This window comes from Maylandia zebra, linkage group LG17 (assembly GCF_041146795.1).
Source record: "Maylandia zebra isolate NMK-2024a linkage group LG17, Mzebra_GT3a, whole genome shotgun sequence".
Lineage (NCBI taxonomy): Eukaryota > Metazoa > Chordata > Actinopteri > Cichliformes > Cichlidae > Maylandia > Maylandia zebra.
In genome coordinates this window covers 13,904,693-13,925,493 of record NC_135183.1, presented here as the reverse complement: position 1 = coordinate 13,925,493, position 20,801 = coordinate 13,904,693, and the positions used below count along the sequence as shown (strand labels likewise).

At 38.1% G+C, this 20,801-nt stretch overlaps 2 protein-coding genes across 6 annotated transcripts in view; one reads left to right on the top strand and one right to left on the bottom strand.

Moving 5' to 3' along the window:
• The window catches only part of adcyap1r1b (adenylate cyclase activating polypeptide 1b (pituitary) receptor type I), a 38,976-nt gene extending 32,389 nt beyond the window's left edge, over positions 1 to 6,587 (top strand). For 3 of the 4 annotated variants that reach the window (XM_004572323.6, XM_004572324.6, XM_076875771.1), the window contains 3 exons: positions 118 to 247; positions 941 to 982; positions 2,017 to 6,587. In XM_004572323.6, the coding sequence (XP_004572380.1) occupies positions 118 to 247; positions 941 to 982; positions 2,017 to 2,409 (565 nt within the window). In that variant the 3' untranslated portion in view covers positions 2,410 to 6,587. The remainder of the gene's footprint in view (positions 1 to 117; positions 248 to 940; positions 983 to 2,016) is intronic. The other variant, XM_004572325.6, reaches the window with a different exon arrangement.
• Positions 6,588 to 10,273: 3,686 nt separating this feature from the next.
• ghrhrb (growth hormone releasing hormone receptor b) overlaps positions 10,274 to 20,801 on the bottom strand; it is an 80,149-nt gene continuing 69,621 nt past the window's right edge. The window contains exons 10-13 of one of the 2 annotated variants that reach the window (XM_004572326.2): positions 13,254 to 13,345; positions 13,009 to 13,138; positions 12,865 to 12,906; positions 10,274 to 11,151 (exon numbers count right to left, since the gene is read on the bottom strand). In XM_004572326.2, coding sequence (XP_004572383.1) covers positions 10,945 to 11,151; positions 12,865 to 12,906; positions 13,009 to 13,138; positions 13,254 to 13,345 — 471 coding nt within the window. In that variant the 3' untranslated portion in view covers positions 10,274 to 10,944. Of the gene's footprint in view, positions 11,152 to 12,864; positions 12,907 to 12,976; positions 13,139 to 13,253; positions 13,346 to 20,801 lie in introns of both variants that reach the window. The other variant, XM_023154140.2, reaches the window with a different exon arrangement.

Below are 20,801 nucleotides of genomic sequence, written 5' to 3'. Positions count from 1 at the left end.
CATATATGCCCTACTGTAAATTTAGTCTTCTGTGTATGAGGACTGACACATTGGTAGAACAGCTCTCTCATTGTGATGGTGATGATGATGAGTGTGTTTCATGCGTTTGCTTTACAGGAGGTTGGCACGCTCCACTCTGCTGCTGATTCCTCTGTTCGGGATCCACTACACTGTGTTCGCCTTCTCTCCTGAGAATGTCAGCAAGAGGGAACGTCTGGTATTTGAGCTTGGGCTCGGATCCTTCCAGGTAATTATTTCTCCTGCATAGCCTAATGTAGGCAAGGATAATGCCTACATTTTCAGAAAAAAACTTTCAGTCTATATTGTGGCAGTGCATCAGTTTCTTTCTACTCTTTGATCTGTTTTTATAGCTGTTGTTGTTGTTGTTTATGATCTGTATTTATAGGGAGACAACATCCTTAATATTAGCACAGAACCTCTGCCCACCCCCTATTCAAACTTTTTCTTTATGGGTGGCAGCCAGTCAGAATAAATTTGACTTAAAGAAAGTGAGAAGGAAGCTAAAACAACTTGTTTCACACAGAGGGTGAACTGAGGGGATGCTTCAAGGCCCAGTAAGATAATTAATAATAATTAATAATTTGAAGTCTTAAGTTACAAAATTCTGATCTAGTAGTGTCAAAGAATTAAAATCTGGAGCTGGAAATGAGCAAAGTAGGTCTAAACATTTTTTTACATTTATTTTCAAATCCAAAGTCAAAATTTAGAACATAATTTTGCTAGCAACATTTATAAACCTCCACTAGAAGGCAGCATCTTGCAGCGTGACTTATTCACCCTGCATATTCAGCCATCCATCCTGAGCTGAAACTGCCACATTAATGGTTAAAGTCAAGCAGAAGGATTCTTGACTGCATCGTGTTCACTTTAGATGAGTTAGTCTCTTTGTCTCATGCTCTGACTTTCTGTGTTTCTTCAGGGCTTTGTGGTGGCCGTCCTCTACTGCTTCCTGAATGGAGAGGTAAGTCTTTTTTATAGCAAGCTATCACCACAACACATTGGTGTTATTAAAGTACTTTATAACAGCACATAATCTCTCAATCCAAATATTTATACATGAGATCTGAGGTTTGAGTTATGAATCTCTGCATTGAACAGAAATGCACTTTATTTTTGGGGTCTCCACCAGATATTTCCTAATTAAGTCAATATTTAAAGAATTCAATTTGAAGTGAAAAAAATATCATTTACAGTCAAAACATTTTTACTATTAATATTCTTATTTTTTTAAATGAATTATGTCACCTTTCTGCAGCACACCATGGTCTGTCTAGAGTTTGATGCCAATCAAAATGCTCTTACACAAACACTTTGCAGTTCTGAAAACTACATAAATAAAGGATAAAAAAAGGAACATATAAATTTTAAAAAGTATTAAATAAAAAAGGACAGTAATAATAAAGTTTGATAAATAAATGACATGACATAATGGTAAACCAACAGCAGGTAAACACTGTGTGTTAGAGGAGAATAAATAGATGAAGTCTACAACATAATGTAGCAACACAGTGTAACAGCTAATGTGGCAGCAACACTATGACCCAGTGTAGAAAAATGTTGTACTGAACAATATTTTTTAATTGTAACTTTATCATTATTAATTAGTTCATGAAGAGACTTTTCCTTAGCTATGAATTGTGAAAGTGAGCACTGACCTCAGCAGAAAACATTGTCTCAGCGTGCCCTTATAATTTTAAAGATGTTGTGTGTCTTACATACACTTTCTTCAGTTTAACAGGTTGTAAAAAATACGAGGGGTAAAGGGAGTCTGGCACATTCGCATTTTCATCCCTTTAGTAGAAACTTTTTTTTGGAGCTCAGCACTTTCTTAGAATAGAATGCATGACTAATTTAACTGTGTGTAGATGTAAAACCATGAGACTGCATTTTCTGGTACAAGAAAATGACTGTTTACAGTCCACTCAGAAATGTAGAGCCTGAAGGCACTGAGCTTGTCTCTTTCCAGCGAGGTCCATTAATAATGACCTTGTGAAGTATATCCCTCAAGGTGCAATCGGAGATCAAGAGGAAATGGCGCAGCTGGACGGTGAACAGGTACTTTGCTGTGGACCTGAAGCACCGGCATCCTTCGTTGGCGAGCAGTGGGGTGAACGGGGGGACGCAGCTGTCCATCCTCAGCAAGAGCAGCTCGCAGATCCGCATGTCCAGCCTGCAGGCCGAGACTCCAGCCACCTGAGCAGCGCTCTCGGGGACGCCAAGTCTGATGACGACACTGCCGCCTCCGGACCTGATGCCACCAAACCTACAATCCTCCCAATGACCAGCCTCACCAACCCGTTCCTCAATCCCTACCCCAACCCGTACCCCGATGAAATCATGATGGAAACCCAACTCACCTCCAGCGACCCAGAACAGCCACTTGTCTGAGTCCACATCCAATGAAATATGACCAAACAGGTCATGACAGGTGAATTGAATGACACATTCAGGTGCAGCCTGTAGGTTCACTCTCCCGTTCTGGAACCCCACTAAAAAGGCATGTGTGCCGGCTCTCTCTGTATATATTGTATTGGTGTTCAGAATTGTCTGGTGTTGCAGTATTTGCTTTGCAACACAGAGGGACCAAATAGCTCTACAATACAGTATGTATCCCATCACACTGATCATTCCAGTCTGTCTGAGGACACTTTGGTCTTCAGGTTTCACACTTTTCTCAAGATACATTTTAGATGACTTTACACTTAATTCCTTAATTAATCTCCTAGCGCCTGTGCCATGGAAAGTGATTTAACTGAAGAAAGTAAACACTGGTGACTCTGATGTAAATATTTTACTGGGACACGCCGCTGGATTTAAATATGAAGATTAGTTTCCTATTAGCTTGTACAAACTGTTGTCCTCCGTGTCCGACGCTTATCTCAACTGGGACTTTGGATTTTTTAACAAAACGATTGTGTTACACACTGTGGAGATGTGTGAAAGATGAGGTTGAAAAAATAATAAAATAAATAAATATTAATAATAATTTGTGTCACATGGAAGTGAAGCCTGCCCCAATCTGAGCATGTAAATTAAGGATAAGTGCTGCTGCTACTCCAGTTTATTCTGGTGTGGGTCCCTAACCCTAAACACCAGGAGTGATCTTTTAAAAGAAGCTGTATATTTAATACCCTGAACATGGAGGAAAGTTTCTCTTTTTCAGCCTCTTTATCAGTGTTAATGACTGAATCAGGGACTCTAAAGCAAACCTGGCCAGTTTCATTGGCATCATACTCGCATTCAAAACAATCCCTCTTTGTCTCCTCTGTTTCGGTGCATATAAAACACTGAAAAAGCCATCCTCTTTTTTTCTATCAATGACTGCAGCACCCGCGATGCAGAAACAGTGACTGTGTGTAAGCTTAGTATTATCATTCGCAGCCTCAGCTGTGACAGATTTAAAACAATATAAAGGTAGTTGAAGACAACTTCTGTCACAGAAAATTTTCACCAATCAGTATTTACTAGATTATTATATGGACATATTTCTGTGTAATATGCCATTAAAGTTAAAAATATGTATCATGTTGATCTTCAGATGTGTCCACAGTGCTAAGGTTTGCAAATGCGACCACAAACAGGCCTTTTTTTTAATCTCTAGAAAGTCTAAGAAGAGGACACTGATGTAGTCAGCAGGTCTGTAGTTTTAACAGCCGATAGTACAGAAAATGTCAATGAAAATGAGCACACGACTGAAATGTCATGAGTTCAGTTGCTTGCATGAAACTGCATTTATTGTCCACGTGGGTTGTTTGTGAGAATTCAGTGTTTTTTGGATGTTGTTTTTTCTTTTTCTTAGGGTTATTAGTGTTTATCAGGCTGCTGTGGAGCTAATGTACTACATGTATCTCCTCCACAGCCTATTGCACGAGGAAACTGTATAAAACTATAATGGTCTAAATGAGAAACATCACAGCACTTCTTTTTCGGGCTAAAACCTTTGTATTTTTCTCCTTACAGAGGACCATTTGAAAAATCTGTTTGAATTATTTTGATTAATGAGGTTTTCTCCTCGCTTGGAACAGCTCTTTGTTACTGATGCTGTATGTGCTCATTCTGCTTAAAGACAAGTACGCTGAGATGGATGTTACTTATACCAAGATGGTAATTTTCTCATTCCAAAGACAAATGAATCGGCTCTTCAGTGAGTATTTGCACGGCCGTATCTGTTTGCGATGCTCAAGTTTGCATTGCAACTGATGTCACTGCAGATTTTTCCTTTTGGTCTGACTCAGCTATCCTCTAAAACCCCATGTTTGACTCTACTTTGTGTCTCCTAAAGTGCCTTTAAGCACAAAATAAGTATTTTGACTTCTGTTGATGAGTTCAAATAAAAGGAGATTTGTCTTTTCTTTTTGAAAAACTAAACTGCAAAGTAAAGGGTTTTACAAAGTGCTTTTACAATGCTTCACACTAATTTTAACCCCGGAGGCCTTCAAAGTCCTTAAAGCATGTTTAAGGAGACACAGAGAACATGACCAGTTAGTGTTGTCAGTAAAGCAGTGCTACAGTATAATGGCTTCTAAATATAGCGGCCATTGTACAGTGCAGCACAACATCACGTCTACACACTAATAAATGGTTAATTTAGTGGGCCGTTTTGGGGTTGTTGTTTTTTTTTCTGTTTTTTTTTTTTTTTCTTTGCTTAATGGCAGAAATATGAGAAAAAGTTCTCATGAGCCAGTAAAGAAAGGGGTTAATGATTTTTCTTTTTGATTTGTTGTTGGGGGATTTGCAAAAAATAAGACAGTTTTCTTCATTACAGGAGATAAACTCTTATCTATTAAATATGAAAGACAGACACGACCTTTAAAACTCAAAAACTGATTAAATTCTTTGATTAGCATAATGCATTTTTGCTAAGTATGTCACACATTATTTATGACCGATAACAAAAGAAAACCACATCTCCTCAGTTCAGCATGTTATCATAGTTTGAGCTGTTTTCCATATCGGCTGTTTGAATTTACACCATAAATATCATTCTGGTGATTTACAGGTAAGAAGATGCCTTATATTAAACCCCAAAAGTTAAAAATAATAATAACTTGGACTTGGACTAAAATCACTTAAACAGATATTTTAAAGTAAAGATAACATTGTCCTAAACAAATGTATGTTTAGGTTAAATGCTTTGGCTCATTTGAAAGTATGACTAAAAAAAAGTAGACATCTAGGTTATATATATTCATGCGTAGTCTTGTTAATGTTAAGAGGTTACAACTACAGGCAGTGGTTCTCTTAATAAACATAGAAATTCTCTACATGATATTAAAATGTAGCCAATAAATTCACATAGATACTATTTGTAACTGTAAGAGTGTCATTTTCCCCCCTAAACTTAAGGCGTCTTTGGACCTGCAAATATTCACATTTTCTGGGAGTTCAGATGAGTCAAAAGCAAAGAGAGAAAAGAAGGGCTGACCAGAAACTGTGTTGTCCTGCTAATCTGCTATGTATGCATTTAGTCTGAGCTAAAACAATACCAGTGCAGATGCAACAGCAGCCATAGGGGGGTCATACAGGGAAAGGGCTGGTCAATCACCACCTCTGCTCTGGTTCACTTGGGGTCTTCAGTTGAGCTCATCACAAACATTTTGACAATCTCACCAGTCCAGTTTTAAACCATATATTTATGATTTCCTTTAATGTTAAAATTAAAGTTAGAGCCTTATATTGCCAGTACTATGTTGATGTCAAACAAAGATGTTGCTGTTACTATAGGAACCTGTTGTTTTTGACAATGAAGTAGTTAGTTAAAGTGTTTGAAAGGTGTGTAATCAACCTTTGTGACTAAATAAACTGCAGTGTAAATGTGCAAGACAGAAACAAGCTGCTAGTGTACCTTGCAAAAAGTTTTTGTGGTTCAAAGTAAATAGCTGTCATTTAAAAACTGCGCTGTGATTGTTTTCATATTTTTATTTTTAGTAAATGGTGATTGTGTTTGCTAAAAGTATAAAGCCTCCTGTAATGCCTCTGTACTCTAATCGGCTGATGCATGCGCTTTAAAACGTTTTGATCTCATTTGACCAGCAGACGTAATCACAGGGGAGGGTCGTGCTTCCATGCCATTAAGGGAATCTGAGCTGTGTCCTTGTTTTAAATCCCTCCGACGAGTGGGTGAAGCAATTAATAAGCTAGAACACAGATATTGGGTTTCAACTGTGAATGCTTTATCAGATTGTAGTTTAAGTCCCATCATGACCCATTAAATACTTTTCCTTTGAATGTTAATGTTCACAAACATGAGGAAAGGTACAGTGCCATAAAAACTGCTGGGTTGTTTTTTTTGTATAGCATGACAACAAAGTTGATTTCTAATGAATTTCTTTTTTGACATATGCTGTCTCTTCAATTGTTTTATTGTACTGATTGCTATGGGGCTCATCATAGATTCAGATTGCTGAATGTAAAATTAACTTCAAGATCTCTGCTATGAGTCTGCTCCTGTCTGCTCATCAGCTCCTTTTTATTTGATCTCTCTTTTTTTTTGGGGGGGGGGGTGCACATTAGAAGGGTTTTTTTGTACATCATGTAAATATCAACAATAAATGTTTTTAACTTGTTGTTTCAATGTTGTTTGTTAATGCTGTTTTGTATTTCAAAGATGTAAATCTTTGAAATACTATTATTATTTTTTAAAAGACTGCTGTTCATATAACAACTGAGCACTCTAGGATTTAATCAGGGCAACATCCAGAGGGGTCAGAGGGTGGCACCAGCCCTCTTTTATGGAGTTTTTTATACATTACCCAACATTTCCTGTAGGATTAGTATTTAGGGCCAAAGACACCACCAAAATTATACTTAATAATATTTCAGGGAGGTCCATTGTCATCAAAAGAATAATATTTCTTTCTGCACATTTACTACATGTTTATATTTAGTAGTATGACTCTGTTTGTTACACGACATTAAGCAGCAAGCAAGTATAAGATATACTACAATAGTCCCCTGAGATGAGTATTGTGGTTAATAGGTGCTATTTAAAAAAAAAAAATGAAATGAAGTACAGTTGAAATAATTTGCTCTTCATTATCAGTTGGACGTGTAAACGAATATCAGCTGAGCCATCAGCTGATGTGAGCTGACACTCAGTCCAGCTGATCTACTGGGCCTGCGGCAGAGCTTCACTTTGTGAACTAATGCTATGCTTGATTAAAAGCCAGCCGTATGCTTATGTATCTCCTCCCTGTAGAAGCAAAGACCAAAGCAGAAAGTAAAATGGGGGGGGGCATTGTCCAATTCCTACAATGTAAATGAAAACAATCTAAACTGCAAGGTCCACACAACATACATAGCTTTTTTTCCCTCATTACAATAAAAATTAACTTCCTAATTATACAATTTTCAACAGAGCAACACATTTATCACATAGCTCAGCAAAAGCCAAAAGCATGTGGTACAGTATCACAGTCTTACTGGATTACACAGAGTTTGGATGCAAACCTACAGTCCAGCTGAACTGCTGGGAAACATCGAGCTATACCGCATGAGAAAAGGCACTATCCTGGTAAGTAGCTGATTAAGGTTATATGTCTTTCATGGACCACACTTGAAATGTATACACATGTACATATCTGTGTATGCAGTATGCAGTCTACATACATGCGTAATTCCTATTGTGTCAAAAGACAGAGTGATACCACATCAGTACTCAGTTAACATGGTAAAAGCAGCCTATCAATCAAAATTCTTTATTAGAGGAAAGAGGTTCTGGATCAGTGTTGGCATTAGCATTAGCTTAGTAATTAGTAACTAGACTTATCTGAACCTATGCTAATAAATAGGAACATGTACACAAACACTTCTTTTTCATTTTCAACATTTTGTAATATTACAGTATATAAGAATAAAAGTAAGTTACATGTATGTACAGTATGATACAAAAAATGCTGAATGTACACTGTATGTATAATTGTAGGGTCTACCTTACAATATAAAGCTCCTTGAGGCGTCGGTTGTGCTTTGGTGCTGTATAAACAAAACTGAATATAACTGAATAAACATCAACTTGGGAATTTTAAACATTTTAACTATCTTTTATTTACTATGATAAGAAGGTCATTTAATGTGGTGGTTGTACAAATCTGTAAGTCGAACTGCAAGATCATAAAATATATGTAAACTCTATTTGAAGTCTATTTACATTCACACAGAGACATTAAAACAATAATTTCACAATAAATAGATTTTACAGTGTAGTGCTCCAGATGTGCACAAGTGCACTGTGCAATGTGTAATGTGTATCAGCCTGTCTCTCTGAAACTTGATTACAATACAATACCCAACATTCAACATGCCATTAATCACTGTTCACTAGAGCTCTTAAATGCCACAGTGAACATGTATGTGGGACCTTTTAGACTTTTCTTTTACATCCCGTTTAATCACAGACATAATTTAAGTTGAAGGTACCAAAAAAACCAAAAAACAACAAAAAATCATCTGATTGAGGATCTATTTTATATTCAAAAAATTATTTTTTTTTAATAATTTTGAGACTGAGAAATTGTACCCCTACAAAATCTGCTTCCATGAATTTTTAGGGAACACATGTTTAGGTCCTCTTCTGATCTGTGGGCAAGGAACTCTTTATTTGTATTTAGTACATGAAAAACTAGCCTCAGGTCTAGAGGTGTCAAAAGTGTCTGCAACTAGAGTAGTGTCTTTTGTGAACATTTCCCCAGAGTTTTCATTTTTACAAGCAGCACCGCATGTCATGTGTAACAGCAAATATAACTGGCTATGACTAAATTGGGAACGTGAAGCTGCTGAGGGAGCAAGTGTTTTTTACTGCCAAGAAAAAAGACTCTAACATTAGCCAGAGCTCTGTAATCAGCTACTATCAGTGTTAGCTTGCTAGTCTGGTTACTAAGTTGCATCTAAATTTCAATGTGATGATTATTGTTGGATAGTTTAAATCAAAATGAAAAATCTGAACAGCTGCCTAATGTCTTCTGAGAAAGTGGCCAGTGTTTTAAGTCTTAATAAAATTTGAATTTATGTATCCTTGTACGATTGTGATGGGAACATTAGGGAACATTGGGGAACAGCAGTGTTCGGTAGTTGCATGCTGGCTTATTGTATTTAAACATAATAAATAAAATCACTTTTTAAAATAATTTCAGGCTGTACTTCAATACAGAAATCCTTTGTGTCTCTTACTTAATCTGTCATCACCAGAGACTGTATATAAGACATGTACACAGCCACCACAACAACACCCACTGGTTACTGAAGTCCTATTAAGCTTCAAGTTGAGCAATTTTACTGTTGCCATCTTGATGTTTCACTGACGACTTAGCTCAGAAATGAAATCAAGGATACCAGTGACTGACAAGCCGCTTCCAGAATAAGTCTTTTTTCTGACGCTGACAATGACAAACTTGAACAAAATTAACTTTATATTTTAATCATTGTGAGCTGAAACTACCGAGTCAGTGCATAAAGTGCCCCAAGAGGGAGCTAATTTATTTATTATTGTAAAGTCTACATTAAAATATATTAACCACCTTAGGTGATAAATAAAACTGAATTGAATTGAATTGAATTAAGCGTCATTCTCTCAAGACTTTTTGCAACCAGAGGAGTTGCCCCCTACTGGCCGTGAAAAATCCCAAATGTAAGGCACTTTTGCACTGGCATCACTTTTATACCCCAAAGCTATGTCCAGCATTTATATATAGTTTATAACTATCTAGTCTAATTAACATGTGTTATTGTTTACTTCAGCAGTGATTTAAAAACTAACTATTGTATGTACAGGGCTTTGGTAAAGTCTGGAGACTGAGAAAGAAAACTCATTCATGAGCTGTGCTCACCTTAGAATTAGCAAACAGAAGAATATTTAGTAAAAAGTACATGGTCGTTTCATCCTTACCCTGTTTTCATCTTCTTTTCTCTCTCTCACTAACCTGTTTTAAAAACTACGTATGCTCTGTATATCTGTTTTATTTTATTTTATTTTATTCTGCTTTTCCTTTTTTTCATATACTAAACTGTTACAGTGTTGAATGGTCACAACGAGGTCACTGGCTGCAGAAGTAATCTACAACATAAGTGAGAGGAGATCTCCCAAATATGATCATCTGCTGTTAGGGGAGAACCAATCAGATAAAAGGAGGAAGGAGCTTGTTTCAAACAGTGGATGGACAGCACTAAAGCCCAGTATAAAACAATAAGGATTGTTTTGAACTGTCATGCAAAGCTATTCTAGTATTCTCCAAATATAAAATTATGGAGCTAGAAATGAGCGTAACAGGATCAGTTTAATTCATGTTTTCTAATCAATAAATAGATTTATCAATACTGGACAACCACTAACAACTAAGCAAAAAGGAGTGATACAATTTTCAGAAAGGTTTAAAATTGATTCGCCTGTAATTATACATTTAAAACTGTCTGTCTGGTGCCTGCTTGAGACAACAATGAATACATATGTATTTATTTATTTTTGCCCATTTCCTTTTAAGAGCAGGTTGGAAGAAAATAATGAGAATGAAAGCTAAATACTAAAACAGTCACCCACAAAACTGAGCAGTTCAAGACATGGTTTTGTGATAAACAAGGCAAGAAAAAAATTTGGTGGTTGTGAGTAAGATGTGGAGGAGGGGCCCCGGAGCATAAAAACAAAATCTGAAAAAAACAAAAAACAAATGACCTCTTGTTCTGCCAACATGATATCTAGTGTCATCATGGAGAAAGGTTTAATGTGAAATGATGTATAGGATGTTATGAATTAATGAGCTGAACTCAAATTAGACTTAGTGTACGGTAAGCCTACAAGTCCCACACTTCTAAAAAAAAATGTAGCATACAAATTAGGAGGTACCTTAAACGTTCAACAATCAGGCTCTGTGATTTAGTCTCTGCTAACCAGGCAGGTGTAGAAAAGGACAACTACGTGCTGTCGGCTGTTTTTCACACAGCCGAGACGTTGCTGTGTGTGACGGTATTGGTGAGGGCGTGTGTCTCAGAGCCTGGCTTATCTTTTGGGCTAGATTTGTCCAGGACAGATATCTGAGTGATTGTGCTGCTTTCAGTGAACAGGGTGCGCCGTCGTTTACTGTAGCTCAGGTAACTCTGAGTCTGCCACTTCCAAAACCTCTTCTTGAGCTCAGCCTGCACCTGAAATCAAGATGGAAAACATACATTCCAAATAACTGTTTTTAGAAGCAGGAAATACACAATGTACCTGCATGAAGCTTTCCAAGTGTTTTTTTCTCTACCATATAAAAGAGAACTAAACTAAACCAATTTTAGCCTTTCCAGTATGCACATTTTGTTAAATATGCCTCATCTAGTAAGAGATAGTAAAACAAAAAGTAATTATTTCAAAACACTACAAGTCTTTCTTGTTGCTACTCAGGTGCTTTAATCTGATTAGTGCTTTTCTAAGCACGATGATTAAATGGCATCTCTAAATAGTTCTCATTGTTCAGGTGCCTATAGATTGTGAGGTTCCTGACATCTTATTAGTTTATTCAATTCCCTTCAGTTTTATTTATACAACACAACAGTTACAGTAATTGTAATATAGTGACATTTTATGTAATACAGCAGAGAATCCCTTGAGTGGCACTTGGAAAGGAAGAAATTAAGCTTGTGCATTCAACAATCTGTAATCAGTCTTCCTCCTGCTTTCGCTGATGTAAGGCTGCTTTTCTGTTCTTTACATCCCTGCTTTTCTACACTGTCAAATTCAAATTCAAATTCAAATTTTATTTGTCACGTACACAGTCATACACAGTACGATATGCAGTCAAATGCTTAGACAACTGCTCGTGACCTAAAGAAAAAAAAAAAGGAAAAGGCTATGAATAAGATAGGAAATAAATATGAAAAATTTAAAAGGGTAAATTTAACTAACTCAAACTCAGTACTGTTATCATTACTCTACTCCAATCATCTTCTTGCCTGCCTTCTTTGGACCAATCAGCCTCCATGTTGCATAGTTTAAAGGATCAACCTTCATTTTCACCACCACCAGCGTCTAGATTCCCAGGGGTCCTGTCCTAAATCCTGTCACTGCCATGATGGGCCACCGGAGTCTGTTGGCCAAATACATTCATCTCTTTATCTCAATAGGATTGGAAGAATTGAACATGATAATGTTCAATTCTTCCAAGTGATCCAAGTGATCTTTGTTTATTGAACTCTGGCAGAACTAGGTTTGGGGGGTGGTAGTTATTGACTGCGACAGGCTGTCGGGGGGAAGGGCAAAAAGAAGCAAAAAATGGAGCACATAGAGAGATTGTGCTGGTAATTCCACTAAAAGCTAGATTCCTTCAGGATTGACTTGATATTGATTCCACCAACCCTACTTCAGAATACTGAATCTTTAATAAACTTTCTACGACCGTGGCACAGGGGGTTGGGAATCGCATCTGTAACCGGAAGGTCGCCGGTTCGATCCCTGGGCTCTCTGTCCTGGTCGTTGTGTCCTTGGGCAAGACACTTTACCCTACTTGCCTACTGGTGTTGGCCAGAGGGGCCGATGGCACGATATGGCAGCCTCGCTTCTGTCAGTCTGCCCCAGGGCAGCTGTGGCTACAACTGTAGCTGCCTCCACCAGTGTATGAATGTGAGAGTGAATGAATAGTGATATTTTGGGTGCCTAGAAAAGCGCTATATAAATCCAATCCATTATTATTATTATTACATTTAATTAAGGTTGCCGTACTGCAGCACTGTTTTGTGTATTTTATCTTTGATTTGCATCATCTGTGCAGTTTTATGAACCTTTTAAATGAAAGAAAAATCTACAGTCAGACTATATATGACTATGAAATAGTCGAGGCATTACATCTCCTAATGTTGTTTAGTATTTACTTTACTTACCTCACCATTCAAGAAACAGTAGAGCAGTGCCACCACAAAGCCCTTGAGAGTAGAGAAATAGTATTCAAAAGTATTACTTATGCTTTCATGACACATATTTATTCTTTTTTACCTTTATATGTTGATGTGTATTTTCGGTTCTACCTGGAAGGAACCCACACCGAGCTCTATGAAGATGCGTGCCTCTGTCCCTGTGTTTTCTGGCAGGAAGGCAAACACCATGTAATGCATCCCGAACAGTGGGATGAGCAGCAGCGTGGACTTCGCCAGCCTCCTGCACACACACATGCAAAACACAGACACATTCTACACATGCAGATTCACAATCCCTTGTGACTTTATATTTGTTGTTTATGCATTCACACGCAGCAGCATTTATTCTGTCTCACTTGAAGTGACTGGTATCATTGCCACCAACACCAGGAGACCTAAGCTTCTGGACCAGAATACGGATTACGTTGATGAAGATCATGAAGTTCACCTACATGAAACAAGTGGGAAGCACCAAATTAGTAATCTGTCAGAATATTGTTAACATTTAACTAGAGATGGAACATTTGGCTCTTAGCCCGAGGCTTGTTTCACTCTGTTGAAGCAGACTGGTCCAAAACACTGTGTTGAGGCTTGAATCAAATCTCTGTGACCATATGACAGATAATGCTTGAGGCTTCATACGTCACAGTGGAACACTGGAAGTGAGGTGATGGGTTCAACTCTTTAACATTGTTTCATTTGTTTTAGGGAAATGCAAAATGTTTGGTGTACCTTCCCTGCTTTGTAGTGTTGCAACAGATCTTTTGTGGCATTAAAAGTTGCCAAAAACCTTCAATCATACCTCCAAAACACTGATGTTGAAATACTTATCATCTTACTTCACAGTACAAACCTGTCATAACAATTTAACCCTTGTATGGTGTTTGGGTCTGTGAGACCCGTGTTCAGTTTTTTCAAAAGAAAAATTAAACAATTAATTATTTTTTCACGTGTAAATGTGTTGTGTCTTTCCACTCACTCCACTTGATTATAACTGATTTATTTATAACATTTTATATAAAAGAAAAACGAGAAGCACATTAATTCATAAATGTGATCTAACAAAGGTAAAGGGAAAAAATTAACCATGTTTGCTGTTCATATGTCTTGTAATTGGGATGAAGTAAACATCTGTTGAGTAATTTAACATAAAATTGTTTGATAGTGTTAATTTGGAAAGCCAAAACTCTAGCGGGTCCACCAGACCCATGAACACTGGCTGAGTAACAAAAATACGAACACCACACAAGGGTTAAATGATGTTTTAAGTAGCCTGATAACAGGACGACACATTAAACACTAGATTTGCCAGGTGGGATCATCCTGACTATTTCCATCTAATTTCTTTTTGAATTTTAAAAAAGATCAATTATTGATTGATTATTGGTTTTAACAACTCATACTTACTTTGTTATGTCTAAAAACTTTGATATGTTTATTATGCCTGTAGCCAGCAGAAGTTATCAAGGGGTTAGCCTGTAAAAAAAATACCTGTTTTACCAGCATCTTCATAACTCTGCCTTTTACCTATTGTGCGAGCTACATTATAATCAATCTAGTCCCTTTAAGCCACTTCACAGTGGCATAATTATTGTAATTTCTGCTGCCTTTGAGGACAGATTTCTTTTGAAAAAGACATTTTTAATTCCATTAAGCATTTACTGGATTACATCTTGAGGGACTAGCTCGAATAACACCTTTGAGCGCAAATTCGATCACATCTTGGGGAAGTGCACTGCGGTCGTGAGTTCTCAGAACCTGCTCTTTGAGCAAAAAGAATGACAACATCACGGAACGTAAGTTTGGATAACATCATAGAAAGCTCAAGGCTCTCCAACAGGAGATTGAGAGACCAGTGTTGGACTGTTAGAACAGCTTTGAAATTCATATGAGTTGTTCGCACTAAAGTAAAAAGCACCATCACTTCATGTGGATACCCTCTCTGCGCCAGCTGCAGTTGCAAGGCTGGAGCCGAACAAAAAACACCCTGATAACGACTGTGTTTAGACTGTTCCTTCCCATTCCATGCAAGGCCACCTGGGTTGGCTGAAAGACTGTTTACTTAGCCTGGCAGGGCGAAGGACACTGTCTCAGCTGAACTCTGGACACACACACACATACATATACACTGATATGCACACACTCATCCCCCCTCCCTTTCCAAACGCCTTCGACGCTTATTCCCTTCCGATGCTGATGGTGGATCATGGAGACCAGCGCAAAGGGTGCAGGCCCGGATGTACTGTCTAAGTCGGCTGTCTCTCACCTTTTACCCACCCCTGTTGCTTGTCATGTGTTTCTTTGGCGTATTTAGAGTTTTTTTCATGTGCTATGTGCAGAGGTGTTTTTTTCTGTTCTCAAACTGATCTCCCTATTGGAGCTCAGTCTGAGGGGAGTTATTTTTTTTCTGCTTATCTTTCCTCATGTGGTGCATTTTCCATTGTTATACCTCTCTGACCTGTCTTCCCCATGTGATGTTTGTGTAATGTATGTATGGTCAGAAGGGTAAGTCGGCGCTGGCAAAGGTTGGCAGCCTTAACCCAATTTCCTTCGGGGTCAACCTTCAGGATCAATAAAGTTTTATTGAATTGAATTGAATTGAATTATACCTGGATAAACAAAGAATATTAAAAAACTGACTTTGCCTAAATTGATTGCAGCTTCTACCCTGTGAGAGGAATGCTCTTTCACCTCAAAATGACTCGATATCATTCATGAGAGGATGTTTGACGGGTTTGATAAGTAATAAATAAGTAATTTACAACAGTTAAATGCAGGAAATCATGTTTTTGTACTACCCATTCAGGCCTGCAGTAGCCTAATTATTAATCTTTTATCTAATTACAACCTCTTATATATATATATATTTAAAAAAAAATCTTGTGAGTCTTTATGTCAAAATGTCTCTGAACAGTAAGTTTTGCTAGTCAACCCAGCATCCTGGAAAAGTGGTGTTGCATTAATTCCTACGGGTTCAAATGACTCCATCGTGGTTCCAGTGTTAAACATTTTATTAGTAAGTAAGTAAGTAAAGTAAGTAAGTAAAATTTTATTTATATAGCACATTTCTAGATAGAGATCACAAAGTGCTTTACAAGATATAACAGATTAAAAAGACAAAATACAAACAAAGTTAGCAAAAGGCAGTTTTAAAAAGATGTGTTTTTAGCTGTTTTTTAAAAGTAATCAATGAATCAGCGGATCGTAAGTCCTGAGGAAGGGAATTCCACAGTCTGGCGGCCACAGTAGCAAAAGCTCTATCACCCCTAGTTTTCAGTCTCGTATACTGAATGACAAGTAGACCCTGACTACTCGACCTCAGAGACCTACTAGGGGCATAGGGCTGTAAAAGTTCAATGATATATGGTGGTGCTTGTTGTTGAAGAGCCTTGAAAGTTAAAACCAAAATCTTAAACTGGACTCTAAATTCAACAGGAAGCCAATGTAACTGCATGAGCAACGGTGTTATATGTGAAAATTTAGAAGCTTTCGTCAAAAGTCTTGCTGCAGCATTCTGAACGATCTGCAGACGCTCCAAAGAACCTTTATTTAAACAAGTAAACAGGGAATTGCAATAGTCCAGTCGTGAAGAGATAAAAGCATGAATAACAATCTCCAGTTCGGTATAGGATATAATAGAGCTCAATTTAGAAATATTTCTTAAATGATAAAAGCAAGACCGAACAAGAGATTTAACATGACTATCTAACGTAAGAGCAGGATCAAGGATAATCCCTAAGTTCCTGACAGATGGTTTTACAAACGTTGAAAGAGGACCAAGAGCATTTATTATACTGGGTATATGTCTATCTGGGGCACATAAGAGGACTTCGGTTTTACTTTCATTTAGTTGGAGGAAGTTTTCAGCCATCCAGCCTTTAATGGTTTCCAAGCACACATTTAAAAGCCGCAGCTTAGAAGCCTCTTCCGGTTTAAAAGATATATAGAGTTGGATATCGTCTGCATAACAATGGTAACAAATATCCTCAAAAGGGCTCAAAATGTGCTGAAGAGGGAGTAAATAAACTAAAAACAGTAATGGCCCTAGCACAGAGCCTTGTGGCACACCAAAAGACAGGGACGCAGAAGATGATCTATACTTAGAAACTGCCACAGAAGAATATCGTTCAGAGAGATACGAGGAGAACCATTTCAATGCAGTCCCAGAGACACCAACCCAGTGTTTCAGCCTGTTAAGTAAAATATAGTGGTCAACAGTATCAAAGGCCGCCGTAAGATCCAACATTAAGAGAACAGAACATTTACCTGCATCGCTTTGTAACAAAATGTCATTAGAAACTCTAAGAAGGGCTGTTTCAGTGGAATGAACTTTACGAAAGCCAGATTGAAATTTGTCGAAAATACTATATTTATCTAAAACTGCTGTAAGCTGCTTAGCCACGATCTTCTCTAGAATCTTAGCAATTAACGGAATTTTTGAGATCGGTCTATAATTGCTAGTGAGAGATGGGTCCAGCATAGGCTTTTTTAACAAGGGATGTATAACAGCAGTTTTAAAATAGGCAGGGACTATGCCCGAGGCCAAGGAGGTATTAATTATAGTAAGAATACAGGGACCAGTAGAGTAAAAGACATTTTTAAATAATGATGCAGGTAAAAAATCAAGAGAGCAAGAGGATAATTTTGTTGCACTAACTATTTTTCCCAGCTCTGGTAGTGAAACAGGTGAAAAACCTTCTAAAACAACAGGCCGAGCTGGCGTGGGAACAGACAGCGCAGACGCTGAAAAAGACAGGTTTTTCCTTATGTTGCTAATTTTTTCTAAAAAGAAAGCAAGAAAAGTTTCACAATCTTCAACAGAAGAAATAATAGCAGCAGGTGGAGCAGGAGTAATAATATTAGTAATAGTATCAAATAAAACTTTAGGATTACCTCTGCTCCTTGCAACCAACTGAGAAAAGTAAGCAGCCCTCGCAACTCTAATAGCATTGTTAAAGGAGGCTAAAAGATCCTTTAAATAGAGGAGATGAACATTTAAGTGCGTTTTCCTCCATAACCGCTCGGCTTTACGACAATTACGTTTTATAAGACGAATGTTGTCATTTAACCAGGGTACAGACTTGGAAACAGGCACAGGTCTCATTTTAATCGGACAGATTTCATCTAAGATCGAAAGACAATGATAATTGAATAGATCTATAGAAAAATCAACATCGTTTTGTGGGGATAATGTTAAATTAAAAACATCAGAGAACTTCTGTGCTGTGGAGGAGTCTAAAGTGTGGGAAATAACTGTCCGATGAACAGGAGACATAGGCTCATAAAAAGACATATTAAAAAAGACACAATAATGGTCAGAAATAAAAATGTCCTTAGAACAGATATAATCAATATTCAGACCCAAAGAAAAAACAAGGTCCAGTGTATGGCCTTTGTTATGTGTGGGGCCAGATACATGTTGGATAAAATGAAAAGAGTCCATGATACTGGTAAAACTCCTAGCAAAGCGGTCGGACTCATCATCAATATGTATATTAAAATCTCCCACAAGAAGCAATTTAGACAACCTCATAGTAGAGGACAGAAAATCACTAAACTCGGCTAAAAACGAGTTGTTTGGGCCAGGAGGGCGATAGACCAACGCACAGTAAAAAGGATCCTTCTTTCCAATTTTGATGAGCTGCAGTTCAAAAGACAGAAAGTGTCCAACTTTCACTGAACGGCAGTTAAAACGGCTCCGATATGCCACCGCGAGGCCTCCTCCACGACCAGATCCTCGAGGCTGGCTAATGACAGAGAAGCCATTTGGGCACATTTCAATAGTAGACGAATAATCCGACCCCCGTTGCCAGGTCTCAGTCAAGAACAGGAAGTCCAGATTTTTAGAAACAATAAAATCGTTAAGCACAAACGATTTATTCGTCAAAGATCGGGCATTAAAGAGCGCCATAGACAGCGGGGTGAAAACATTGTTGTTGGAAGAAGCTAGAGTTTCTCGAATTAAAGGGCGTAAATTCTCGGGATCAGACCCTTCACGTTCATATATTCCACTCACCGAGGGGATGAAAAGCCAGTCGGCAGGAGAGTCTGGATGAACCCTTCTGAGATAACACGGCCTTGGAAAGCCGGGCCCCCTATATCCAAGTAGGGCCTTGGGAGACAGATTCCTCTCCATATAGCTGTCATGTGCGTAGGCAACGGAAAACGCCCGACATCGCTTTCCAATTCGTCCCCGCCGCCAGAGGAGCCTAAGCTTCACCTGGATGCCCGATCTCTTTCCTCTTCTTCTCCGTAGTCTACGGGGAACGCTGAAAGCGCTGGCCGAAGATCCAGTCACAGGCAGAGGGTGGAAGGTACCAAAGGAGTGCGGAGAAAAGTGTGGAGAATGGAAAGTCCCACAAAAGGAAGGAGAAAAAACATCTTTGGCCGTCATTGACGAACGGATGGATAACAGCGTCAGACGATCGTAGACCAAGGCAGCCAGTACATCATTAAAACAGTTAAAAAACAGCAGAGTAGAAAGAAAAAACACGACAATAGAGCGAGACCAACTACACCCGGCAGCGGCGAAGCCAAACACAGGCGCCATCATGCCGGAAGTCTTAGTTGCAACTTGACATTTCAAAATGTTGTAGCAGTTTCATGTGTGGTCAATAATTCTTAGAAGGAAGATGCTGCTGAACGACACAGGAAATCATTCCTGGCCGTCTCCCTGCAGAACTCCTCCATCGAATACACTGTAAACACAGCAATAGTTACACCCTTTTTGCATATGCTCTTTTCTACTCTGTAATATTCTTGTCAATATTCTTGATATCTATTTATAACCACCCCTGTTAATCCTTGATATTTATAATTGAGTGATTTTTATATATTGGTGCTATTTCTTAAATTTGCAAAATCTGTAACATATTGTATTGTTTAAATAGTTTAGTCTGTTACTGTTACTGTCTTGGAGCAACTGTAACCCACACAATTTCCCTATGGATTAATAAAGTATTCTGATTCTTAAGATTTAATTTATCTCTTTTGTTTTGGAACTGGAATCACTGAATTGTGTGAATCATTTGGAAATTTGTGGCTGTTATAATTGCACATGAGCACTAGATGTAGACAGATACTAGTAGTATCTGCCTTTGAGACTTTGAAGCTTTGCCTGTTTTTTCAGTACAATCAGGAAGAAGCCTCAAAGTTTCACAGCGCTTCATCCACCCGTCTCTACATGGATGTATTATTCCTTAGTATTTTCTGTTTTAAGTGTTTAGTTCAAGTTATTCTGTTTTACACTCATATAAATGCCCCTAGATTTAGTTCATTCATGTGTCAGGATTTCCTCATTTAGCTATCATTCTCTCTTCCTGTTTTATTTTGGTAGCTGTACTTGTCTGTAGTGGTTTGCATTTACTGTTACATTCCCTGCTGTCTGGTTGTCTTGATTGTCTGCACCTGTTTTTCCCAGCTGTATCCCCTTTCCCTGATTGTCCTTCTGTGTATACATAGCGCTGTCTTCTTATTGGTCCTTTCTGTCAGTGTCTGTTATTCTCTCCTGCATATTTCTTGCCAGTTCTGGATTTTGTTTATTCTCCCAGTGAATTTTTTGCTTCTCAGCTAAAGTAAAGGCTTGTTTGCCTGTCTTCATATGTCTGCATTTTAGTCAAAAACGTTGAAATTTATGACAAAACATTGGCACTAAACATGGACCCAGAAGATCTCTGGGGAGATATGAGGATCTTTAGGATTTCCTCCCCAGTTTAAAAATCTGTGGACAAGCCTCTCTCAGTGGGTTTGTCAGCTAGTAGGAATCATTTCCAGCTGTCCTAAAATGCTGCAGTCTCGAACAGTTTCAAGCATGTGTATCTCCATGACCCAGATGGAAAGACAATTGTAGTCAATTAATCCCATCCGGCCTTATTCACCAGAGTTCAATTCAGTCTCATCCCTTA